The following is a 26,403-nucleotide window of genomic DNA, read 5'->3' on the forward strand; positions in this document are numbered from 1 at the left end:
CAGCATGGGACTGACCCTGCAGGGACAAGTCTACAATCCCATGCTGTGGTCCTAGGACCAGACCCTTGGTCACCTGTCTGCCCTGCCCTCTTCAGTAGCTTTGTCCACAGCTCCTTGCCTACCACAGGCTACCCCACTGTCCCTCAAACTCCAAACCCTCCTGCCTCCACGTCCTGAGAACTGGGATGACAGTTGTAGGCCTCCCGCCTAGTTCTGAAATGAACTTTTTGGGGGACATCAAGGTGCTCTATTGGGGTGGGGAGCAGGGAAGAATTTCTGAGTTAAGTCCTCTCCCCTCTCACCAGACCTAGCCCACAGGGGCCAAAGGGATAGCGTAGCTGGTTACCTATCGTGCTTGTTGCATGCCCCTGAGGGCCAGAGCTCCCTCGGAGTGGGGGTGAGGGTGGGGGACACACCACACACCTTCCTGGAACAGGACTGATTAGAAAACGCTCCACCAGACAGGCTGGGTGATAGAGTTACCCAAGAGAGAGCAGAGTCCCCTGTGGCCACCCAGTCACACCCCTGTCACTATCACAAGGGAGTTACTCACACCTGGGGGAAAGGGGGGGCTCTTCATCCTCTGCCAGCAGCTGCCTCAAATGCCAAGGTGCGGAGATGGGCTCGGGTGAGCAGATAAGTGAGGAGGCCCCAGAACAGCGGACCTGGGTGTGGCTTGGCCTGGAAGCAGGGGCCGGGGTGAGTCAGGTGCTCTGTCCCTTACACAGTGCAGTCTGTCCCGGCACACCCAGCACAGTCAGGAATAAGGGACCAAGCTACCAGGGAGGGATGGAGACAACGGCCTCCAAGCGTCACCGGCACAAAATGGTGACTGCGTGTGCAGATGCCTGTTGTGGTAGAGTAGCTAGCAAAGGGAGGACTTAGTGAGTTCTGAATTAATTAGTTACTGTTGAACGTTTGCAATAGTAGGGGTGAAGCTCCTTGTGCCTCCTGTGGCAAGATGGGGGAAGAATTCATGACACAGAAACACTCCCAGCCCCTTGCTGGGGATTCCAGGCAGGAGTCTGTGTGGCTATGTTGTTGAGGTACACCTTGCCCCTGGCTCTCTTTTTGCTATAATTTTGCTTATTTTTATTAGGATTTTGTTGTTTGTTGTTTGTTTTTGTTTTTTGATTTGGTTGAGTTTGCTATTTTTTATTTTTTGTTGTTTTTGTTTTTTTCAAGAGAGGGTTTCTCGGTGTAGCTCTGGAACTCGCTCTGTAGACCAGGCTGGCCTCAAAATCAGAGATTTGCCTTTTTCTGCCCTTTATGTGCTGGGATTAAAGGCCTGTGCCTTTGCTGCCCAGTGACTAGTGTTTCTTTTCCTTTTTATCCGAGACAGGGAGGGTCTCATCACCTCGTCCTGGCTGTCCCGGAACTCACTGTGTAGACTCAGCTGCCTTCAGACTCACAGAGATCCACTTGTCTCTGCCTTTGTATTAAGGGAGAGCCCCGCGCACAGGAAGATTTAAAACCTTCCTGTCTAGTGTGCTGGAGGAGCTGCGAGGACAGACCTCTGCCAGCAGGTGGCCATTCTCCAACCGGTGTGGCAAGAAGCCATGACCCAAAGGAGATTCCCTTGTGATCACACATTCCGGCCAAGTCAAACACTACCCTAGGAAGCACACACGGATGCCCTTGGGGACTGAAAGAAATGCAGAGGCCAAGGGCCACTCAGGAGCCCACAGGACACTGTGTGTGCTGGCCTGCAATGTGCTCTGGGCAGACTTGGGGCCCTGCAGGGCACTAAGCACTGTCCGCAGCCTCTGCTCCCTCTGGCTTCCTGCTGAATAGACACCAGGAAGTCCATTTCTCCTGACATTGCCCTGGGCACCACACCCATCCACTGAAGTCCCACCAGCTTCCTGCTAGATTTGGTCCATGCTAAATTCCTCAAGAGGTCACAAAGCCCTTTGGACCCTGTTCTGTTTGGTCCCTTCCTCCTCTCCTTTCTCCCCTGAACTAGTTCTCTCTCTCTCTCTCTCTCTCTCTCTCTCTCTCTCTCTCTCTCTCCCTCCCTCCCTCCCTCCCTCCCTCCCTCTGACACCTCTTTCCAGGTCTCAACCTCAATCCAAATGTCTCTTCTCAGAGAATTCTCCCCATTCCTTCAAGCAAGGGTCTCGACCCTGTGCTCTACGTCTTTCTGGTGCAGCTAGGGGTTGCCAATGTGTTTACTTATTGCATAGGTGCTTGCTTATGCTCCCCACCCAACACAATGTCACTTCAAGAGTGACATTGCTCCTCGTCCCTCCCTGTTCCTCCTGCTCCAGCCACAGGACAATCCTCCATGCTCCTCCAATGCCCGAAGGCCCGTCCTGCCTCAGGCCTCACACACAGGTTATCTCTTCGGCCTGATGTACCGTCCAGCTGCTCTCCCCTCAGCTGACTCAGCCTCCCCTCCAGGACTCTGGGTGACCCTCACTCCTTGCTATGGAGTCACTTGGTTTCTTGGTGGCACTTGTTTATCAAGCCATACTCATCTCTCTACCCAACTCAGTCCAGGGCGCTCGTGGATTGATTGGTCATGCCTAAGCCAGTGTCTGGCACACAAGAGCTATTCAGTGAGCAAGTTATCAATTGAGTGCCAACTGTATACCTACCCTATTCTGGACGAGAGCAGCTAGTAATGGCCTGTAGAGTCTATCCTGGCCAATGAGTGAGGCTGCTGTGGCTGGAGCAGAGGTGGGATTGGGGGTTAGGGTTCAGGGTTAGGGATGAGGGTGCAGCACAGAGAGACAGAAAGTGGAAGGAAAGCAGGAAGCAGATGGATGTGGCAGACGGGGCTTGAGGGCAGAGAGTTTGCCTAACATGCACACCGAGCCGTGTGCGGCTCCATGTAAGCCACGAGGTGAAGGCAGGAGATCATCTGTAGGTCAAGTCATCCTCAGATAATAGTGAGTGGGACTGGGCTGGGCCAGGAAGGACACAAGAAAGCAATGGAACGGAGTCAATTACAGGGACAGGACTGGTGGATGAATATAGGTGCAAAGGCCCTAGGGTAGGGAAAGTGCAGTTTGTATAAATATTTGTTGACTAAGTGCATGCAGGCCTGGTGATCCCAGAAAGAATTGATTAACATGTGGGACAGTGGAGGATGTGGGCAGGTGGCTCCTTCTTCGCTCCTGCAGGGTCAGCAGTTGTCACTCTGCATGAGGGCATGAATTCCACACACCTGTGGTTGCCATGTTTCTCTGTCCCAGGAGCTGGCAACCTACCCAAGGACCCTGGGCTTTGTTGGGCACCCAACATCCGGTGACGCTAGACAGAAACAGTGGCTGTAAGTAGGGGAGAGGTCACACAGACTCAACACCCCCAGACTTTGCACTTTGCTCCCTGGAAAAAGCACAAAACACAGAGATAGTGGTCATCCCGCCCTCCCTCTGCCACTGCCACTCACCATTGGTCTGTGATCCTGCCTGTCTCCTGGTCGACAGTGGGGAGCTGGGCTGGAAGCTGCTGGTCTGTATTTCAGCATCCTTCGGGAGGAGGAGACGTGGCAAAGGCTGCGGCAGGCAGTGACAGGGGCCCGAAACGAGGCTGCCATAGGTGCAGGACTCATGGATGGGGACATATCGACGGGAAAGGTGAGAGGCCATGGTGGAGACGCTGAGCTGGGGGGTCGAAGGCTGACAACCCCATAACACTGGCAGGAAGGCTGAGGCTGGAGAGGGGAGCACTGGGATCATAGAGCCTCCCAGGGACTTCAAGACAGGCTGATCCAGGCACCAATGTCTTCTCTGGAATCAGGGTCTCTCTGTAGCCCTGGCTGTCCTGGAACTCTCTCTGTAGACCAGGCTGGCCTCAAACTCACAGACATACACCTGCCTCTGCCTCCCGAATGCTGGGATTAAAGGTGTGAGCCACCAAGCCCAGGCTCCATACTTGTTTTTACAAACACAGATATTTAAGAATTTGACTACAGTGTGTATGAACTGAGGCCCAGTAGCCACATAGAACTCTAGATTTGTTTGTTTGCTTGTTTGTTTTGCTCGTTTTTTGTTTTGAGACTTGCTAGTGGTAGACCAGGTTGGCTTGGAACTTGCCACCTTCCTGCGTCTGCCTCCTGATTTGATGGCCTTGTGCCACCATGGTTTTTAAAGACTCTCTTGTTATCCTGGCCCAACCTCAGCTACACTTTAGGCAGATTCACAGAGACCCAGCCCAGGGGCTGGACAGAAGTCACATTTGGCCTAGAAGGAGCTGGGGTGCTGTGTGTACGAACAGAGTCTTTCTCTCTCCTTGATCCAGATGGCGTCCCCTGCCTGTGCCATGGCTCCCTTAGATAGCATGGAAGTCCTTGACCTCCTGTTCGACGGGCAGGATGGCATCCTGAGAAATGTAGACCTGGCCGAGAGCTGGATCCTCACCAGAGAGGAACAGGTGAGGGTCCCCCGGGAGATTTCCAGCCATAGCCAGGGTGGGGCACAGGATATGCCACTGAACTGGGTAGCCTCTAAGCATCACACATCTGCTTAACCAACCTTTCAATGTGCAGCTAGATACTCCGTTTAATGGATGTTGGGGGTGGGAGGGAGTCAGAGGGAGGGTCTGGTGCTCATTACTCAGAGTCCCATGACGTCCACCTGAGTTCAAACTCAAACCCAGAACACAGAGCTCCTCCTGGTCCCTGTTTGTCATTTAACTGCTGTTGCATCTCAGATGCTCAGGGAGAAAGGGTAACTCCCTCCCTATGGCAGCACAGAGAGTCAGGGATTTTGCCCAGAGTCATGGTACTAATCTGAGGAAACCTGTGTCTGTCTTGCTCTCTCCGCCGCTCTTCTAGAAAGTTCTACCAAATTCTGACTCTGATGAATTCCTAAATTCCATCCTGGGACCTGGAGACTCTGACCCCAGCTCCCCAATATGGTCCCCAGCTGACAGTGACAGCGGCATCTCTGAGGATCTACCTTCCGATTCCCAGGACACCCCTCCTGGTAGTGGCACTGGATCCTCTAACGTTGCAGCCAGGTGTCATCCAAGCAAGCAAGGCGAGGGGCCCTGCCCCTCCTACCTTCCTAGCACAGCATGCCCTGAGCCTCCAAGGACACAAGTCCATGAGTCCTCGGTGGCCATTGACCTGGGTAAGTACTGGGGGTGGGAGACACAGTACGGCTGGGGACCCTGGGAGAGGAGCCCACCAACTCAGTCCTGAGACACAAGTATCCTCAGATGGCTCAGACAACAGGCAGCCAGGGTACAAAGCCAGAGGGTGGCCTGAATCTGGGTTCCTCCAACTGTGACTAACTCAGTAGGTGCTCAATAAAAGCTGGGGAGATTCCGGAGCCCTGGCACAGGTACAGATTCTGCCCGAGAAGGACAGCTTATCAGAGGCCACCTCACAGATCAATAATGATTTACTTCGGGGACATCGATCAGCACCCCTAGCTAGGCAGAGCCTCGGCTAAAGATACAGGGACCTAGGACGGCCTCTGGCTAGGCTCCACCCCTGACCCCGCCCCCAGCCCTATATGAAGATCTGCAAGGTGAGCATTCATCCCGTTGGTGAACTGATAGAGTTCAGGCTCAGAGCAGGGGAGCCTCTTTCTTAAGGTCACACAGCTCTACACACTCTTGTGCTGTTAAAGCAAGCATACTGTGTCCTGGCCACCAAGAGGTACAGGTCACATATGATCAAACCCCCCAGTCCTGTATTGCTGGGTGACAGCCACTCAATACTCTACTAGCCGTGAGTCCCTTACAGAACCCTGTGCCTTTTTAGTCCCGTGGCACAGACTCTCAAGCAAGGATGAGTATAGCAGAGGGGAAACTGAGGCACAGGGACACATTCCCTTCCACTCACCCACCTTCAGTTCTAGCTCTGGGGAGGCAGAGGCAAGTGTCTGAGTTTGAGCCAGCCTGGTCTACAGATTGAGGTCCAGGCAGCCAGGACCACACAGAGAGACCCTGTGTTAAAATGATAGGGAGGGGTTGGGGATTTAGCTCAGTGGTAGAGCGCTTGCCTAGGAAGCGCAAGGCCCTGGATTCGGTCCCCAGCTCCGGGGGGGGGGGGGGGGGAAATAAAGAACCAAAAGACTGAACTGCCTGGCTTCCTCTCTGTCCCCTTCCTCACCTGGCCAGACATGTGGAGCACAGACACCCTGTACCCGGAGGAGCAGGCTGGCTCGCCCTCCCGCTTCAACCTCACTGTGAAGGAATTGCTGCTGTCTGGTGGTGGCGGGGACTTGGTAGGCATCCCCATGTCTCCCAGTTGTCTCAGGTCCTGGATGTCAGGAAGAACCTTCCATGTTTGCCTTGCATGGCCTGGGACACAGAGGCACAGAGAGGACCTGGGGTGCATCTTGGCCCCAGACAGTGCATCCGAGCTCTCTGGTAAAAGAGAGAGAGAGAGAGAGAGAGAGAGAGAGAGAGAGAGAGAGAGAGAGAGAGAGAGAGGCAGACAGAGAGACAGAGACAGAGACAGAGAGAGAGAGACAGAGAGAGAGAGAGAGAGAGAGAGACAGAGAGACAGAGACAGAGAGACAGAGAGAGAGAGACAGAGATTGGGGGCAGAGAGGGAGGCGGGGAAGGTGGTATGGTCGGCCAGCTGGGTGGTTCGACTGTGGGATCCCAGAATGGAATCGAGTGCCACTGATAAGGACTCAAAGACCGGTCCAGGATGCTACCTGCCAGGGGAGAGGATTAAGACAGAGGCTACTGGAAGAAGGGGTAGCAATCACCTTATTTAGGTGTTGAAGAGACAGGACCACTGTGCCTGTCAATCAAGCAATATGCACCACCCTGAGCCCTGCTCTCACCCCAAGCCCCGCCCTCATTTTACTTTTTGGAGACTTGTGTTTTGCTAAATTCCCCCGGTGGGTCTTGAACCTGAGTTCCTGCATCTCAGTAGTTCAAAGTGCTTGGGTGATGGGACCTGTGTCCCTTCTCATGTCCCGTTCCCCTGTTTTAAGGTTTGGAGTCTGTGTCTCTGTTTAAAGCCCTTTCATTTCCATAGCAACAGCATCCCTTGGCCGCCTCCCAGCTGCTGGGACCTGGGAGTGGGCACTGCCAGGAGCTGGTACTGACAGAGGATGAGAAGAAGTTGCTGGCTAAAGAGGGGGTGACCCTTCCCACCCAGCTGCCCCTCACCAAGGTGCGTGAGCCCTGGGGTGTGTGCACACATGTTAACTGGAACCTACCTTGTGTGACTGGGTCTCATTTTATAGTCTGGGCTGTTCTCAAACTAATCCCCCACCTCCACTCCTCAAGTGGTTCAGGGACAGGCATGTGCCATGTGGCACTGGGGATGGGAACCACTGTGTGGTCCTGGCTGTCCTGACACTCACTCTGTAGACCAGGCTGGCCTCGAACACACAGAGTTCTCCTGCCTCTGTGTCCCAAGTGCTGGGTTAAAGGTGTGCATCACCACTGTGGCCCCAAGTGATGCTCTTATCAGGTTTTTTCCAGCCTTCATTTTATATTGCTGGCTACAGTGCTGTTCCTAGGTAGTGCCAGCCCATGGTACACAGCCTGAGACACAGGCCAAGATGGTGACCATACATTTTCTCAGAGTGGTGTCTCCACCGTGGGCAGAGGAAAGCATCAGAGCTCTGAAGATTTCTAGAGATGGAGCAAGGATGTAGGGAGAGGGGAGGGCGCACAGAGAACTCTCCCAGCATGCATGAGGCCCTGTGCTCCCAATCCACAGCACCACAGAAACCTGGCAGAATGGCACATGCCTGTCACCCCAGCACTCAGGAGGGAAAGGCAGAAGCATCAGGAGTTCAGGAACATCCTTGGCTACATATGAGTTTGAGGCTAGCCTGGGCTACATAAGATCCTGTCCCATGCAAAGAAACATCTTTGGTTGGGTGTAGGGTTGGGGACAGCAAGGCTGACAACGTGTTCCCTCTTCTGCAGTATGAGGAACGGGTGTTGAAAAAAATCCGCAGAAAGATCCGGAACAAACAGTCAGCTCAAGAAAGCAGAAAGAAGAAAAAAGAATACATCGATGGTTTGGAGAACCGGTAAGGTGGGCGGGCCACGAGCTGTACATTCCTAACAGAAGCCGAGGCAGAGATAGTCAACATTTTTGCAGCCTAAAAAAAGTGGGGTTGATGACCCACTAGGGGACACATTGTCTCCCCCACTATGCCAGCAGTTCGAGGACGGCTAGGGATAGCCCAAGCATTGATTTACTTGTGTGGGTGTGGACACACATGCACCACCATGCACCTGTGGAAACTGGAGGGAAACCTATGGCAGTTGGCACCCTCCTTCTCCTGTGGGAGTTTATGGTAGTCATGGTGACAGGCATCTTTGCCATCTGTGCCCACTGAGCCATCTCTCAGGCCTTCAGTGGTTCTGAGTCCTGTAGGGAAATGACTGATCAAGGGAAGGCTGTGTGATCTGCACAGCTCTCTGTGGGATCTGTCCTTTCCTTTATGACACTGGCAGAAAACATCAGCCCATCCTCAGGGAGTCCTCAGAGCACAGGAGGGGTGCCATGCATGGCAGGATCTCCCCCGATCCCACCCCTGGTCAGCTGCAGAGATGACTGCTAACAAATGATGCACTGCTCGATATGTGGACCTGAGGTCAGCTCTAGCACTTGTGCACTGAAGCAACAATGGCCCGGCCCTGCCAATACTCCAGAAACTGAGGCCTTGGGGATCCCTCGGGGTTCATTGGTGGGCGAGTGTAAAGCTGACTTGGGGACTCCAGGGTCAGTGAGGGATGCTAGGATCAAAAGAATAAGGCTCACGGGTTACAGGCACTTGCTGCTCTCTCACAGGGACCCACATTGGATTCCAAGCATTGGTGGTTCACAGCTGCTGGGTTGCCAGTTGCAAGGAATCTAACTCCCACTTCTGCTGTGGTCACCGGGGCGCACGCGCACATGCGTACACACACACACACCTGTGCATGGGGCTGGAGAGACAGCACAGTGGTTTCACCACCAGGACCTGGGTTGACTTTCCAGCACCCACAGAGTGGCTTACAACTGCCTGTAACTCCAGTTTCATAGTATCTATCACCACCCTCTGGCCACCACGGGTATTGCATGCACATGTGTCGTGTATGTGTGCATGTGCGCACTTGTTCTGTCACACACAAACGGGCCAATACCCATACACACACCCATAGAGAAAAATCTAAACATGGTGGCCAACACCTTTAATCCCAGCACTGGAGAGTCAGAGGAAAGAGGATCTCTGTGAACTCTAGACCAGACAGGGTATTATAGAGACACGACAACAAATATTTTTTAAAAAGAGGAGAGAGATTAATAGAGGCACTTAGTGTCACCTCCCCTCTTCCACAGGCAAGCACACACCACAGAACACACAAACAACTGTTATAGATGCAGTGTGGCCTCAGGTTGTCACTTGCTCTTTCTAGATTTGGGTTCCCTGTGTATAAAGCAGGAGGCGTCCATGGGACTGGTGGGTGACAGACATGTTCTCAGTGTCACTGGGTCCTTGTCCCCACAGGATGTCAGCGTGTACCGCCCAGAACCAGGAGCTTCAGAGGAAGGTCTTGCACTTAGAAAAGCAAAATTTGTGAGTGTGTGTTGATGGGGGCTTGTGGGCAGGACTAGGGTTTTCTCAAGGAGGAACAAAATGATAGTGACGGCTGTAAGATTTAAGCAATTAGTCCTCTGCCCGTCAGAGGGCATTTGGATTTGGGGCTTTGACAACTGTGTGAGGGTTGGCTGAGAGAAAATGGCATATACGGAGTCTCTGGGCTGAGTGAGGACCAGCTGCAGACATATCTGTGGAAACAATGTCCTTGGTACAGTGGGTACAGCCTGTGCAAAGGCCCTGGGGCAGGATCAGAGGGACTGAGAGGCAGAGAGGAAGGAGAGAGGCAGAGAGTATGTCTTAGGAAAGTTGGAGCCTGCACACCATCAAGGCTCAGGGTTCTGGAAAGGGCCAGGAAGCAAGATGAAGACTCCAAGGATTCAACCTGGATGTTTCCCTGCAAGGTCTCTTTTGGAGCAGCTCAAACACCTGCAGGCTCTTGTGGTCCAGTCAACCAGCAAGCCTGCCCATGCAGGCACCTGCATAGCGGTGAGTCTTGCCTGCAGGCACTCTTGGGGACCCAAGACTAGTGGAGTCCTTGGTCTAAGTCGAATGAAAGTCGAGTGTGTATGTGTGTGCGTGAGTGCATTCGTGCGTGTGTGTGTGTGTGTGTGTTTTAATAGCAAAGCCTTGTAGCCTGGCTTTTCATTATCAATCCCAGGAGGCAGAGGCAGGGGGATTGCTTCAAGTTACAGGTCAGCCTGGCTACAAAGCAAGGCTGTTCCAATAACCAACTTGTATATCTGAAAAGTTTTAAATAAAATAAGAAGTCTCATCCACCTCCTGAGACCCACCCTGCGATAGCGGGACACTGGTTTCCCTGTCTGTGAGCTCAAGGTGCTCACAGGGAAGGGGAATGGTGGGGTGACCCAACACCATCTTTGGCAGGTCCTTCTGCTGTCCTTCGTCCTGATCATCCTCCCTTCCATCAGCCCTTTCACCGCCAACAAAGTCGACAGCCCTGGTGACTTCGTTCCAGTGCGAGGTAGGCAGTGCCAGCCTTCTGATTCCCAGGGTGAGGATGGGGTGCACCGGGCAGGGCATTGGTCTGCCATGCAGGGCCCTGGCTCCCATTCCCAGCACCATAGATACCATGTGTGATGGTGCAGGCCTGTCATCCAGCACTGGGAATTACTTCAGAGCTGTCCTTGGCTATATAGGACAGTTTGGGGTACGTGAGACCCCTGACAAAAAATGTGAACAGACACACGCACACCACACACATCCCTACACCCATGCATGCACGCACATGCACACACACACACAGCCTCTCCAAACCCAAAGTCCACAGCACACCAGGAGACTTGACGCCGATGGCTCAGAGTAGAGACACTTGCCAACACGAAAGTTGGAGTTGAAGCTTCATGTACATAAGATGGCAGAGAACAGGGTGTTGCCAGTCTTTGACCCACATGGCAGTGTGTGGCACCCCCAAACCCATAGTGCATACAATGTGTCACACAACCCGGGGGACAGTCCCCACTATGCCATGCCTACCTAGGGCAGGTGAGACTCCACATAGCTCAGGCTCTGCCTCATGTCGGCCTCTTCTGACTCCCTAGTTCTCTCCAGTGTTTTCCAGAACCCTGCACAACCATGCTGCATCCCGCGTGGCTCCCGACGTCACCCCAGGACCCGAGGTCCCAGGACCCCACAAAGGCTCTTCTGGCGGCCTCAGTGCAGACTGGGGGAATTTTCTAGAAATTCCAATGTTGGATGACCCAACAGAAGAGTTAGACAACACCACCCTGGTGCTGGCCAACTCCACAGAGGACCTGGGACGGGCCACTCTGCTGGACTGGGTGGCTTCGGAACCACTGCTTGGCCAGATGGGGCTGGAGATACCAGGGGAGGAGATATGGCTGTCCTGGGTACCGAGGTGGCTCAGGGTCCGTGTGGTGCAAGATGCTTTGGGGGTGCTATGACAGGAACAGCAGGCCGACTCAGACAGCCCTGGGAACTCACAGCCTCCTTGAGAAGCTGACTCCCATATCAGTGGAAGTGGGGTTTCCAGGTACAAGAACATGAAGACCCTGGTGTAGAACAAGAATCAGAGCCCTTTACCCAGACAGACAGACAGACACTTAACACCTGAACCCTAAGCCCAACCATAGAATGCCTACTCTGCCCTGACCACTAGGACGACGCTGAGCCTACGGGGACCTGGGCTTCCCAACAGCAAGGTCCAGCCCACGAGCTTCTGTCGTCCTCTTGGAGAGAGGTCTTACTCTGGTAGACCAGGCTGGCCTCAAATCCTGAGCTAGCTCTACCTGCCTGTGTCTCGACTGCTGGGATTAAAGGTGTGTGCTACCACCCACTTTTCTAAGACTGTGAGACCGTCAATAAAATATTTTGACAAAGCTGGGGCTGGGGCTTGGTGGATAAAACCCTTGCTTAGTGTGTGTGACGCCGTGGGTTCCATCCACAGCAGCAGAGGAACCAGGCGCAGGGTGACCCTGTTACCCCAGCACTTGGAGGTAGAGGCAGGAGTACCAATGGTTCAAGGTCAGCCCATGAGTAGGCAGGAGGCTGCAGGCAAGTAGGTCTCTGAGTTTGAGGCCAGCCTCGTCTGCACAGTGGGATCACAGTTCAAAAACCAAACAAAAAACGAGTTCAAGGTCATCTTTGGGTCCACAAGGAGTTAGAGGCCAGCTTGAACGAACACCCTACCCACACACACCACACATACTCACACTCAGACGCACTCTCCCTCTCTCCCTGAGGAGTATAGGTAGCAGCCTGGGACGGTAGCCTAGAACTGCATTCAGCACCTTGGAGAGTGGCACAGAGCCTGGAGGGCCCTGTGGGGCATCAGCTCTGGTCCAGGAGAGTCTTGGCTGCTGCCCACTATGTCCCCTGCTGATTTTATGGGCGAGGAAGCTGGGGCATGGAATGGACCTAGTTCACTGGGATGATGGTGACCTCTTGGGCTGTACACAACAGCCAGGAGGATGTCAGTCATTGCCTGAGACAATGTGAACAGGACAAAAAAGGGAAAAAACAATCTCAAGTCATGGAGGGTGGACACACTTCTCAGCAGGCAGAGAGGCAGGAGGATCTCCGAGTTCAAGGTCAATATGTTCTACAAAGTTAGAACAGCAGGGGCTACACTGAGAAACTCTGTCCGGAAAACACAGAAACAGACTTGGGGTGGATTATATGGCTTGGTGAGTAAGGGTGACTGCAGGGTAAGCATCAGGACCACCGTTTGAATCCAAGTCAGTCAATCTGGAAGCAGGATCTGCTTGAATGTGGCTGCAGCTTTATCAGATGTGACGGGTAGAGTCTGAATTTGCAAGAGCAGTCAGCGCTTTAACCACGGAGCCACCTCCCCAGTCGTCCTACATGCATGTCTATGCCCAAAGGGGCATTCGACCCTCTAGAAAGAAGAGGTGCAGGCAGCTGTGAGTCACCATGTGGTGCTGAGAACTGAATCTGGGTCCTCTGAGGGAGCAGCTGTGCTGTACCTGCTGGGCTCTCTTTCTAGCCCCTGACCATTCTTCTGAGACTGACCTAGGATGCCTAACCAGCAAGGCTCAAGCATCTTCCTGTCCCTGCTCCACTCCAGTGCTGACATTATAAGGGTCGTGACCCTAAGAACTGTTCCCATGGTGCTGGGGACTCAAATTCAAGGTGGTGCAGAAAGTGACAGACGTCTGCCAGTCCAACTGCTCCTTGAGACGTGAGCCACACTGCCTATGGTAGCCCGGAGCAGCCCGCCTCACTGTGCCATCAGACCCCGTCTATACCACATGGGCGTGTCCACTGTCTGAAGGGTGCCTGTGCGTTTTTGGACAGCGAAACACATCGATTGGAAGGTTGGGCGCGGTGCTCAGGACTGACATCACTGGCTACTTCTAGTTTTTCAGTTGTGTGTGTTCATACTGTCTGAGGTTTGGGCAAGTCAGAGGCAGCCTCTGCTCCACAAGGCCCTGTCTTTGTTGTGCAGATGGAATGGAAGCTAGAGAAGCAATACTGTACACAGCCAGCAGATGGCAGCCCTCACCAAGCTTGCTCCCAACCATTCCCTAGAAAGGTCCAGAAAGAAGTTGGCAGTTGAGAACAGACACAGTGACGACCCTGAGTGACACACTGGGCAGGTGATCCTGGCACCACTCCTTATCTCCCTCTGACAGCTACTAGACTGTCCCATAACGCATGATGGAATTCACAGCCCAGAGGACTGAGGATGGGCAACAGAGGGAGAACCAAGCAGTGCGCCCCTGTGTGAAATTTAATGTCCAACATCAGTTTGGGGAGGGGATAGTGCAAGGAGAGCACAGCAGCCTGAAGCCGGGGACCTGGAGCTGGGGGGAGGACGAGGATGGAAACTGCCCCAGGCTCATCCGTACGCCCAAGGGCTGCTGACCTTGCCGCCCGGCAGGCTAAGGCACAGGAGGGCGAGCTGGGGACCGCTCAGCACGCAGGTGGCTCGCAGCCCTCTACCTGCAGACCCTTGCTCAGGAGGAAGGCGTCTTGCTTGGGGTCACGGCCCAGGAACTGCTTCAGCATGGTACTGGCATCCTCAGAGCCCCCCGGCCTCAGGATGCTGGTCCGGTAATCCATGCCAACCTGGGGAGAAGAGGGTGGGGGGTCAGAGGGTGGAGCGGGCGGCTGGGGTCAGCACCGCAGTGCTCGGGCGGAGGCTGGAAGCCTCGTGCAACCTGTGCTGTTCTTCCAGCGTGGCTGAGGGCAATGTAGAGCAACTCACCTTGGGGCTAAGCACACCCTCCTGCTTGAAGCGTGTGTGGAACATGTCCATGGAGTACACCTCACTCCACAAGTAGCCATAGTACTGAGCGTCGTAGCCACCAGCGAGGTGGCCAAAAGTGGCTGGCATGTTGGTACCTGGGCAGACATAGGGCGAAGTGACGACAGGCTGCAGGGCCTGTCCTGGGGAAGCTTGGCTGGGCAGGGGAAAATGTGCATGGCCTTCCTGGGTGAGGCCTGGCTCTCCTGCAGGTCCCCCCAGGGTGGGGAGCGGGGATGATGGTGGCCCTGCAGGGCCGGATGGGCTGTGGGTGGTTACCTGGTGTGGCTGGCACCCCAAGGATCTCCTGGCAGAGCCGGGCATATTCCTCAGCTGGGTCTACATCTGTCTGTGTGTGCAGGACCTGATCTACCTTGGCAAGGACAATCTGCCGAAGGTTGAAGAGACCTTGGGGGGAGGTCAGAGGTCAGAGGTCAGCCTCAGCCTTGGAAAGCGCCACTGCTAAGGCTCTCATCTGGCTGAGTGCACAGCGCAGTTTTACCTGCATTGGCCTGGCGAGACTTGATGAGCTTCTCCAGGAGGTCCTCAGGGGCCTCGCCTCCTGTGCGGTAATGCTGGGACATGCGCATCAGTGGCTCCTTTTCCCACACCCAGTTCTCCAGCATCTGTGACGGTGCCTCCACAAAGTCCCGCTCCACGTGGGTCCCACTGAACATAGCAAACTCTGCCTACAGCAGGCACAGGCAGATAGGTCTCAGGCATGCTGGTGGTCCACCATGAGGCCTCAGCCCCTGGGCAGCCACAGCAGTTGGCTCCCTGGCCAGAGGCTGGGCCATCTCCCTGTCTGTGTCCCCAGCCTCACACTGAGATTCTTGCGACCCTGGCTCTGCTCCAGTCTCCTTCCTGTGCAAACTGTACTTGTCAGCCCAGCACTGGGAGAGGCTCTGGGCTGACCTGTGTCCCCAGAGTCATCCTGGCATGTAAGTGTGGGTGAGATGGGAGTGCGTGCAATGGACCACTGCAGGCCTCTGTCAGACACAGCACAGGAGGGAAGAGGTAGGTCAGCGGCAGGGTCCGAGGGTAAAGGGTCTTGCTGACAAGCCTGACGCCGAGTTCAAACCCTAAGACCCAAATGGAGGGTGAGGGTCCACTGACTTCTGGTCTGCACGTGCAAGGTATACGCACACCCCTCACACAAAGTTAGCAAATGTAAGGAAAACAATTTATACGGGGAGAAGGCCCAGGGCTAGCCTGTGCCTAGTCCCAGCTGGGTCAGGAGTCACAGTGCTGAGACTGCTGCTGCGAGCTCTCGGCGGTGGCATGGCCCAGCCACACACTGGCCGGGGGCCCCACAGCACATACCTGTGAGCAGAGCTGGTGCATGACGTGCCCGAACTCGTGGAAGTAGGTCTCCACCTCATCGTGCTGCAGCAGGGAAGGCACGTCAGGTGTGGGCTTGGTGAAATTGGCCACCATGGCCGCGATGGCCAGCTGTCGGCTGCCATCCTGCCGTAGGCAGCCAGGCTGCAGGCCGAAGCAGGCCGCGTGGCCATACTTCCCTTCCCTGGGGAGTGAGACCCAGTCAAGGCAGAGACCGGGGCACCAGGGCGCCCAGAGCCACTATTCCGTCCCCTTCAGCGGCTCCTGGGGCTGTGGGCCCTCCCCGCAGGAGCCTCAGGCTTCCCCCTGTCCCCGCTCAGACAGCTGAGCATTGTGAGCAACAGTGACCCCGTGTGTCTTGGCAGGTCCCCGTTCCCACCTGGGGTACAGGTCGAGGTAGAACTTGCCAATCTCCTCTCCAGAGGCGGCGTCACGCACAGAGTACAGCCGCACGTCTTCGTGCCAGGCGGCAGCACCTTCCTCCAGCGTGAAGGTCAGCCCCAGCAGCTCTTGGTAGATGGCCAGCAGCCCACGCGTGACCACCTGCATGGGGAAGTACTCCTTCAGCAGGTTCTGGTCTACGCGGTAGCGTGTCTCCTCCACCTGGTTCATGTAGTACCGCATGTCCCATGCGTGGATGCGCCCATCGAATGGCAGCCCGCGCTTGGCGCACTCTGCCTCCTTCAGCTCCAGGATCACCGCACGCTCCTGCTCACCCAGCGGCTTCAGCTTCCGGGCCAGTTCATCTGCAGAGGCACCGCAGTCAGCCCCTGCTACCCCTGCTGCCCAGGAAAGAGACAACACCCACCCACATGCAACACAAGGTCCATGTGTGTCATCATGGGGAACCCCAGAGAGTCAGGGTAGACTCCTAGCTGCCACAGCCAGGGCAAGTGTGTGCGAGTAGCTGGGCATGGCCTTCCAGGCAAGGTGGGTGCCCACGGCAGAGGGGAGCGGCTACCTAGGAAGGTGGCTACTGTCTGACTGGTCTTGGCCATGTTCATCTCCAGGACGTAGTCTGCGTGTGTGCGGAATCCCAGCAGGTTGGACTTCTGCGCCCGCAGGGACACTAGCTCCTTCAGGATGGCACAGTTCTCCTGCAGGGACACAGGCACGGTGACTCCAGCTCTGCACCACCCCAGCCAGAGCTGCAGGCGCGGAGAGGTGAGCACAGTTGTCCTGGGCTGGGTGTAGGCTGCAGCCATTTGATCACAGAAAGTGGGCCTGCCCGGAGATAGCACAGCAGACAGGCGGAAACAAGCCCCTGCTCCATTTGGTCACCCTGAGAGAAAAGCGGGGTGCCCTTAGAGTGATGGAAGCCAGTACCGGGGAAGAGGCGGCCAGAGGATGGGTGAGCAGTGGCCCAGGACAGCCTCGCCAGCACGCCGGTGGCCCTGGCCATATCCCCCCACTCCTAGCACCACACAGCAACTCACACACCCTCAGGGGCAACACCAGCCACAAAGGGGAATCTTGGGAGGCCAGGGGAGACTTCAGGCTAAGTCCTGAGCACTCTGGTGGGTTAGCGGACAGTAATCATTGTTCCCAAGCCACTGGGAGGTGGAGACTGTGGCCTGGGACCTACGGCCACACTTCAGCCTGCTCTGTTCTGAGCAATCCACAGCTGCCAAGTGCCCACCTAGATTGCAGCATCAGGACATCGGGGGACCCAGGCCCCAGGTACTCGAAAGACAAAGGGAGTAAAGAGGCCCTGTTCCCTGCTCTGCCCTGCTGCAGCTCAGACCACTTACTTACCTACAACCCCTTGGCTGACACAAAGCCAAGAGAATGGTACCACCAGGAGCCACACTGCCTCTCCTGCTCTGTCTGGGCAGAGCCAGCAGGTGTCCCTGTGCCAGCCTGAGCACAGGCCTACAGAGGGCAGCTGCAGCAGGACAGTGTCTGCAGACCCACCTCCTTGCAGCGACAGTTGAAGGCCTCCTCCAACAGGCGTCGTGTCTCGGGCACGTGGCACTTCTTCAGCAGTGGGAAATAGTGTGGATACTTGAGGGTGACCTTCAGTTTGCCGTCCTCTGTCTTCTCCAGGGAGTTCAGGAAGTCCTCGGGGAGCCCGCCTGTGGGGGCAATGGATGCTGCTCAGCCCAAAGCCTTGAAGCCAGCTCAGCAACTCTGACCCTGGAACCTACAGGGACCTCCCAGGGCTGCAGGTGACCTTGGCAGGATGTCCCCGGTGAGCCAGTGAGGACAGTGCTGAGCAGGAGATGGGACATGACAGTGCCCTCCTGCACCAGAAACGCTGGTGGCCTCAGACCCCAGACTTTAAGAGCGTAACTGACAGTGAAGGTGTCATGGCGACAGGGAGGCGCCCCAAATAGCACAGAGGTGCTGATGCCCAAGGTCCCAGGCCTGACTGAGATTCATCACCCCTTATCCTGGACTAAAGCGCCTTGGGTGGCAGGGTGCCTGTGGCCCCAGACACCTGCTCACAGCAAATGGCGAGGAAAACACGGCTGACCCAGCTCAGGGCTCCTGCTGCAGACAGATCTGGGTCAGCAGAGCCCAGCTCTCGCCTCCAGCATCATCTGGAGCGGTGAGGACATCCTCCTCCTCCTCCATGTGCACTCACCCAGCTCCTCTCTCGTGAAGGGCAGGAAGGTGGTGTCCTCATTCAGGTTCTTGTTGAAGTCGATGCACAGCAGGCTCAGCCTCTTCTTGATGTTCTTGATCTTCTGCAGACAGAGTGTGGGGTGAGCCAGCCCGCTGCACCCCAGGCACCTCTGCACGTGTGCCCTCTCCCTCAGGCCTCCAATTTGGGGAGGAGGCCTGCAGCCTGAGCTCTGCACCATGCTGACGGGGATGGGGCTATCCTCGGTCTGCTAAGGATAGGGATGGGGCTATCCTTGGTCTGCTAAGGACAAGGTCTATGGTTCAACTAGAAACAGCCCAGGGACCTGCTTTCAAACAGACAGGGAGCTAGACTGGGGGTTACACTCTGCTGTGCTGAGGGAACAGGAGAACTGGCCATGGGCCCCAGTCAGGGCTGCAGGCCGACAGGCAGGCCCTTGCTGCCAGCACACAGACAGTACAGCTCCAGGAACTGCAGTACCAACTCCCCAGCAGACAACATTGAAACAGCTGCTGGGGACCATATGTGGCCTTTAGGGGCTTGTGAAGTCTCTGTGGAGTATAGACTTAAGCTGGGAGATGCCAGGCACTTCCTTAAAGCCACTCAGTCAACGAGTGCTCACTGGAACGGGGACCAGGTGTGGCCTTGAAGCAGAGAATGCTAGGATCCACAGGTCCAAGCACGGCCACCTGTCTGTCCTTGTCCCATACTACAACAGGCATGTGAGCTCTCAATAACCATTGGTAACTCTGTGGAGGGCACACTGAGCTGGGTCTGCTCTCCCCAGCTGGCAGTCATAGGGAGGATCCAGCTTCCCTTAGCCTCTGTGGGAGTTGCCACCTCAGCAGAGTGGCATCTGTAAAGGCCTGGGCTCTCATCCGGCAGCCTCAGTGTGGGCAACCTTGTGGGCTGGGACCCACCCAGGAGCATGCCTTCCTTCCAAGGCATTCCCAGCAGGGAACCACACGGTTATGCCTTTCTTGTGTTTATGCGGCACTCAGGCCATCTGTCCTCACTCCTCCAATAGACCATAGCTATGGCCTCTGCTTCACCTGCTGCACTGCCTCAACCAGGTCCCATCTCTGCGCAGGCCAGGGCCTTCAAGCTGGCCCAGGGAAGGCACGCATGGGGACCCGCATCCCACACCGGGCAGCACTGGCTCAGCCAAGCACTTTTGTGGGAATTGAGGGTGGCTGAGATGCTCTGGCTCCATGGCTCAGGTCCAAGGGAGGGGACACAGGTGTTGTCGGCGGGCTGTGACTTCAGCGGGCTGTGACTTCAGCGGGCTGTGACTGCAGCGCACCTGGAACAGGGCACACTCACCTCCTGTGTGTCCTGAGGTAAGTGGAGCCCGTTTCTCCGGCCCAGCTTGATGAGCCGCTCCAGGTAGCGAGCTGCCTCAGGCTTCAGTGAGTCTTTCGGGATTTTCTCCTGGAAGCAGGCACCCAAAGCTCATATTAAGCACCAGTGGGGAGGAAGCCTGTCCCCTTCTGCGGCTCTCACAGCAGGGACAGTACACCCACCGTGGCTCAAAGCCACCCTTGACTCCAGCTACAGGAAGCACAGTGCTTGCTTCTGGCCCCCACGGGCTGTAGGACACATGAACACACCCATACGCAGAGAGACAAACATCTTAAAACAAACAAAACCCACAATCTTGATCGGCACACAGGCGGCTTCAAGGGTAAAGGTGAATGAAGACAAGCCCACAGACTCTGGCCAACCCCTGGGCCACACACTGTGGGAGAAGAGAAACACTTCCAGGGTCCCTTCCCCAGTAAAGAAACAAATGTTCAACACAGCCAGGCACAGAGCCTCCCGGGGACCAGCTCTGACACCCGAGACAGACTATCCTGGGTCCCAGTCAGTGCAGGCTACAGAGAAACACCTCTGTGGAGCCACACAACGGGATGCTCAGTGTTGACCACTGGCGTCTCAGACTTGGACACGGGGCCCCCGGTGCAGAGACACCATCTGCTGTGAACGGCGGGCAAGTGAAGCGCTTGAACAGGAGCCAGCATTTTCTTTTTCGGTGGTGGGATGTAAGCAGGCAACCAGGCTGAGCCAGGACCCAGCTCTACCGGGAGGCTTCAGTCAGGGCCTTACTGCTGAGGAAACCGGCCCTCTTCAGTTACTGCCCAGGTTCTCATGTAGCCCAGGCTAGCCTCCAACTCAGTATGGAACCAAGAATAGCCTTGAACTTCTTGCCTCCCAGTAAGTACTAGGACAAAAGGCACGCAACCATGATATCCTGTTTTCTCTCCAAGTGGCCCTGGTTGGCCTCGAACTCTTGATCCTGTCACCCGAGCCTGCCAAGTGTTGGACACTTGGCTCTGCATCAATCTCACAACAGTGTGATAATTACAGGTATTTCCACAACAGCAAAGACCTTGACCTCACTGAGGCCTCAGCCTGTGCTGTGACAGCACGGTTCACCAAGCACCCGCTCTCTCGATATGCTCAGGGCTTCAGGTTGCATTCCTAAAGTGGCTCAAATGCACAGCCTGCGTGGACAGTGGCATCAGGGCTGGCAGCAGGTAGACCCCACCGCCCATTACCACCCTCTGGCCCTCCGCCACACACGCCCACCCACCTGCAGCCACACGACCCTCTGGTACACGTCCTGCCTCATGCTCATCTCCACATCAAACTCTGAGAGCTTCTTGTCAGCCTCTGTGCTGGCTGCGCGGATGTCCTTGTTCGGAGACACGTGCTGGGGGAAGTCGAGAATGTTCCTCTGCACTGAGAGTAAGACACAGGCGCAAGGTGAGAGGCGCAGACCCACTTGCTGATGCCAAGACACCACTGCACATGGCCGGCTTCTGGCACTGGGAAAGAGGGGCACACTTGGTGACAACACAGTGGAGGCTCAGGACTACAGGGCAGACACTGGCTGACCTGTCACGATTGGGCAGGCAGGAAAGCGGAGGCAGGAGGAGTATGCTGGATTTGGGGCCACACGAGTTTGAACATTACTCTACTTGCCCCGTGATCCAGTCCCTCCCCAGGCATGGAGCCAAATGCACAGGTCACTGTCCAACCTTGTGCATGTGCCACAGCAGGACTCAAATAGCCACAAGTGGGGAACTAGTTCCCACCCTCAGGCTGGAGCACTATACAGCCATGAACACAAATGAAGCTTTGACACTCAGTACCGGCCCAAGCCCAGCCGCAAAGGTCATGGTACATGGAACTTCATGAAAGAATCCAGAGGTGAGAAACCATGTGTGGGGTGTGTGGGATGGGAGGCGTTAAGGTTAAATGACACAGGCTCATTCTGTGTGGTGACCACCCTATATAGCCATGGAGAGGGACACTTGGGTGACACAAGTCAGTGCAGGAAGGGACCTGGTCCCTTCAGTACTTTAGCTGCCCATGAACAAGTGACTGGGGTCTTAGCTCAGAATGCACAGCAGGGGTGGGAAAGACACTGAGGGTGAGAAGGGAGCACTCAGGGCACAGGCCTCCACAGAGTCCATGTGGGTGAGCTGAGGAGTTGAGAGTCGACAGCCGAGACTGCTTTTTTTTTTTCTCCTGTTTTAGAACAAGGCCTTGCTATACCCCAGGTGAGGCCTGAACCTATGGCAATCCTCCAGCCATGGCCTGCAGAGTACTGGAGTCACAGCATACTGGGGCTCATCTTCGTTTTCTTTCTGATCTCTACATCTGCCTCAGGGAAGGAAGGAGGAGCTGTAGGAGACGCCTGCAGGGACATCAAAGGATGCCTGGTACAGCGAGGCTAGACCAAAGGGCTCCACGGGGTGGTTCCCACCCGAGACCAGAGGAAGAGAACACTGCTTAATGCCTGAGGGGAAACTGAGGTTGGGGACTGGAGACGGAGCGGAAGGCAGCTGCACCTCAGGGTGTGTGAGGTTTCCCTCCAGCCAGCCCGAGGAGGCAGAGGAAGCTGATGGCAGAGCCGGTGGGGAGAGGCCTCAGCCGTCCTCAGCCTGGGCGCCTGGTGCTCCTGCCTGCTGTGTGTGTTGGGCCTGAGGCGAAGCTGTGGTACGTGGCAGCAACACCAAGGCTGTGTCACAGAACAGTGGAAGGTGAATACGGACAGGGTGATGTGAGCAGCCCTAGGTGGCCCCAAGGCTGAGGCAGGACAACAGCTGTAGACACAGCTCTCCCAGCAGCAGGACGCCCCGCGCTGACAGGAAGGAAGCAGACCTGATGTTGAGAGTGTGGAGGTGTGTCCTATGCGACGCTGAGGCAGAAGGATGACCAGGACTCAGAACTGTCTCACAGGCACAGAGACGGTATTTCAAAACAAAACAAAAGCTGGTGAGCTGCCACAGTGGGAGCCTAAGCATGGAGGACTGCAAATTTGAGGCCAGCCTGACAACACAGTAAGACCTGACTCAGAAGAGAAACACAGGAACCAGGGAGATGGGTCAGCGGACAGCACAGGCTGACAGGCTGCACCCGAGGGGACTAGGGTTCTGTTCACAGCACCTGTAACTCCAGTTCCAGGGGACCCAACGCCCCTGTCTGGCTGCTGTGAGAACTGCACACACCGAATGCAGGCAACAGAGACCCATCTTTCTGACTCTCAGTGCTGGGATTAAGTCACAAAGCCTGGCCTAAACATAAGCAAATCCTTAAGGAGAGAAAGCAAGTGGAGACAAGGTTGTTTGAGCCGGCACCTGGTAAACAGATACCTCTGTGGGTGCCACCAAGGATTAGGGCACCGGAGCTGGCTCCTTTGGTGCAGGGAGGAGCCCTGTGGAGTGGATGACTGTCACTCTGCCTGCGCTCACCTGTGTAGGTGACCTCCACGTCAGCCAGTGCCTTCAGTGTGCTCTCATAGGACACGTCCTCGAAGTCCTGGGCGCCCACACGGTCGTACACACACTTGGTCTGCTCGATGAGCTGTGTGGTTAGAGCTCTGATCTGCTGTGCGCTCAGGTCCCAGCGCAGATGATTCACGGTGGAGCATGGTGACACTGTATCCACCACGTCCCCAGCACAGGCTGTGGGAATGACAACAACAGGACACTCAGTCTCAGCAGGTCCAGAGCCAGCGGCCCAGGAGAGCCTGCTCACCAGCCTCCTCCCGGGACCCGCTGAGGTAACGATGTCATGAGGGGGGGTCTGCTGTGTACAGGCCAGCACAGAGCCATGCTCCAGCCCTTCAGTGCAAACATGTGTGTGTGTGTGTGTGTGTGTGTGTGTGCGCGCGCGCGCGCGCGCGCGCTTAGACAAGGACAGTGACCCCAGAGCAGAGTTCCATCCTGTGTCTATGTTTCGATCCTGACCAGGCTCCCAGCCCCTCACCTGGGGGTCTTAGATGGTCTGCTACTGCTAAAGTATCCTGCCGCTTTGGCAAAGACCCTCCTGTAAGCACACGTTCCAGCCAGCTGCACCCTTGGTCCCCTGCTCTCCATACCATTGCTGCCCCAAGCCACCCAGCAGAATGTCACTCATGTTAGGCGTGCCCTCCACACCCCTGGGGCACCCCAGCTATAATTGAAGCCATCTCTGCCCACGTCAGGCCTTGCTGACAGAGGCAGGTGTGGAAGCCGGACCAGCCAAGTGATGTGGCATTTAGGGATGGCCAGGAGGGGAGCAGCTTGAGGACAGGTGCGGTGGCACCAGCAGCTGCTGGCGCTGACCCACAGCTCCAGCTACACTTGCTCAACACCAACAGGCAAGGCAGCCAGGCAGGGCCACCTTGCCCGTCCCACCCAGAATGGCTGTGTAATTCACAGCCGTGTAAATGAAGGTGGGACCGCTCATCCCCAGAGAGCAGACCTGCGTAGTGCTCTCCAGCCTTCAGTAGACAGCAGCAGAGACCCTGGAGATGAGGTGATGAGGAAAGAACGGGGGCTGCCCACCAGGGCATGGACTGGGGAAGGGGAAGGGAGCTTGTTCGGGAAGCTGAAGCAAGGGGATTCCACATCTGGAATAAATGGAGAACGCAGTACAGCCATGTTCAAGCCAATGAAAACAAAAATACAGACTGGAGCTGTGGCTAAGTGGACAGCACACTTGTCTAGCGTGTTCGGTGCGTGGAGTGCACGGTGCCCTCACTCCATCCTCGCCACCTTAGGAATCAGGTGTGGTGGGGATACCCATCATCCTAGCACTTGGGAAATGAGGTGCGGGGGGGGGGGGAGAGAAAGAACTCAGGGCCATCCACAGCTACACATCAAGTATGAGGCTAGCCTAGGGACCATGAGATGCCATGTGAATGAAAAGCCATGGTTGGGCCACAGTGGTGAGCACCTTTAATCAGAGGCAGGAGAATCTTTGTGGGTTCAAGGCCAGCCTGAGAGTGAGCTCTAGAATATCTAGGGCTACACAGAGATACCTGCCCAACACACACACACACACACACACAAACAGGAACTTTACAAGTGGGGGCAGGGCTAGCCATGAGAACAGGAACAGTCCAAAAATTCTGGAGAACTGGGATTTCAACATCTTTCTGCAAACACCTGGATTACCACCTCCATTCCCAATCACTCTGAGTTCCTAAGGTGCAAGTAATTCCACTATTTCCTGTTCCCATGATCCTGGTCACACCTGGGGGATGATCTGCAGGCATGAGAAATGTCCGGGTGCAAGTGTGAGACACCACACACCCCACGCCACCTCAGATACAGGACAAGGTCACATGGTGCCCCTTGGGCTGTTTCCCCAGTCCTCTGTTCATATTTGAAGATAGGATCTTGCCAAATTGCAATCCGGAGGTGGGATCCTCCTAGTCCTGGTCTTACACACTTAGGAAGACAGGCTGGCACTGGCTCAGTTTCCTTCTCCGGATTAAGCAAGTCCAGGGGACTTGAAGATGACTAAGCAGTTGGGGGTGATTGCTGTCAACCCTGACAATCTGAGTTCAATCCCCACAACTGACTAGGTGGAAGGAGAGAACGTATTCCTGCAAGTTTTTGTCCGACCTCCACATGAGGATCCTCCACTCACACACTAATGTTTAAAAAAAAAAATCCAAGGGCTGGGGATTTAGCTCAGTGGTAGAGCGCTTACCTAGGAAGCGCAAGGCCCTGGGTTCGGTCCCCAGCTCCGGAAAAAAAAAAAGAACCAAAAAAAAAAAAAAAAAAAAAAAAAAGAAAAAAAAAATCCAAACAAGTCTCCATCTTCTTGGGTCACAGCCATGTCTACACCTGACAGAGGGATTCCTGCCAGGCAGCTCTACCATACGGGACGCCCCCCCCCCCCCCCCCCCGCAACACACATACCCCCACACACACCCAGCAGGCCTGGCAAGAGAAAGAGATTTCTCTCTGTCTCTCTCTCTCTCTCTCTCTCTCTCTCTCTCTCTCTCTCTCTCAACCATCCTTGCCAAAGTAGGATGACCAGAGTCTAAGTCCCCGTTTCGCTGACTTGAGAGGCTGGAGGGTGCTCAGTGGTCAAGCGTGTTATCTTGCTTGGAGTCTTCCAGAGGACTTCACTTTGGTTCCTAGCACCCGAGGCAGCTCCCGACCACCGTAACTGATTCTAGGTGCAGAGGATCCGCCTCACTCTTGTAGTCTTCATGAATGCTACACACGTGCACGTACTCACACAGATATTCGCACATAATTAAAATTAACAAATCCTAAAAATACAAAAGAACCTAGTTGGAAGTATTACTAGGTCCTCTCTAGAGCCAGATGGCACTGGCACACTGTCCTGGTACCCAGGGTCTCACGCCACCGTCTCCAGGTAGCCTTCCAGGAACCGTGCCTTTACACCTTGTGTGGGGGTCTATCTCACTCTAGTTAGCATAGCAGGGAGCATGAGAAAAGTATTCTTTTTAAACCCACTTTGTCAAGAGGATGAAGTCATGGGAAAGTTAGTTCATTCATTTGCAGACGAACGGGTCAGGGTCGGGAACTCCACAGGTTCCATCTGCCCGAGGGAGCTGAGAAAGCGAGGGCCTGGGCGAGGGGCGGCCGGTACCTGCGGGGGGCTTCATGGCGGCAGGCTGCGCGCGGGACGGGCACGCCCTCCTCTGGTCCTCACGCCTGTGCGGTCCGGGTCTCCTTGGGAGCTCGCTTCACCTCAGTCGGTTCCTCCGCAGCGGCTCTCAGACTGAGGCGCCTGCCGCCCGCTAGCTCCGAGCACGCTAAGAAGGCGCGTGCGTGCGAGGGCAGCTGGTCTACATGAGTGTGCATGCGCGGGAACAACCAGTCTGGCGCCAGTGCATACCGGCTCCGCCCACGTCATCCTGAGGTTGCCTTGCCAATGGTGAGATTTTG

General features: G+C 55.6%; 2 protein-coding genes across 4 annotated transcripts; one reads left to right on the forward strand and one right to left on the reverse strand.

Annotated features, from left to right (window-relative positions):
• Positions 1–2,598: 2,598 nt before the first annotated feature.
• Creb3l3 (cAMP responsive element binding protein 3-like 3) lies at positions 2,599–11,881 on the forward strand. Of its 2 annotated transcripts, XM_087557047.1 has the most exons (11): positions 2,599–2,682; positions 3,201–3,584; positions 4,249–4,380; positions 4,784–5,081; positions 6,079–6,185; positions 6,953–7,090; positions 7,858–7,964; positions 9,432–9,500; positions 9,926–10,010; positions 10,410–10,506; positions 11,094–11,881. In XM_087557047.1, exons 2-11 carry the CDS (start codon positions 3,558–3,560, stop codon positions 11,444–11,446), a joined length of 1,413 nt encoding a protein of 470 aa, XP_087413173.1. In that variant the 5' UTR covers positions 2,599–2,682; positions 3,201–3,557; the 3' UTR covers positions 11,447–11,881.
• A 1,860-nt stretch (positions 11,882–13,741) lies between these two features.
• On the reverse strand, positions 13,742–26,280 carry Thop1 (thimet oligopeptidase 1). 2 transcript variants are annotated; one of them, XM_087558925.1, is made up of 13 exons: positions 25,969–26,280; positions 22,960–23,172; positions 20,793–20,941; positions 19,523–19,630; positions 18,200–18,302; positions 17,527–17,687; positions 16,574–16,709; positions 15,992–16,358; positions 15,595–15,796; positions 14,774–14,960; positions 14,551–14,679; positions 14,233–14,369; positions 13,742–14,093 (listed from the first exon to the last, which is right to left on the reverse strand). In XM_087558925.1, the coding sequence occupies exons 3-13, from the start codon at positions 20,835–20,837 to the stop codon at positions 13,938–13,940; spliced, it is 1,731 nt and encodes a 576-aa protein (XP_087415051.1). In that variant the 5' UTR covers positions 20,838–20,941; positions 22,960–23,172; positions 25,969–26,280; the 3' UTR covers positions 13,742–13,937.
• Between the last annotated feature and the right edge of the window lie 123 nt (positions 26,281–26,403).

Source organism: Rattus norvegicus, chromosome 7 (assembly GCF_021556685.1).
Source record: "Rattus norvegicus strain SHRSP/BbbUtx chromosome 7, alternate assembly SHRSP_T2T, whole genome shotgun sequence".
In the NCBI taxonomy this organism is placed as follows: domain Eukaryota; kingdom Metazoa; phylum Chordata; class Mammalia; order Rodentia; family Muridae; genus Rattus; species Rattus norvegicus.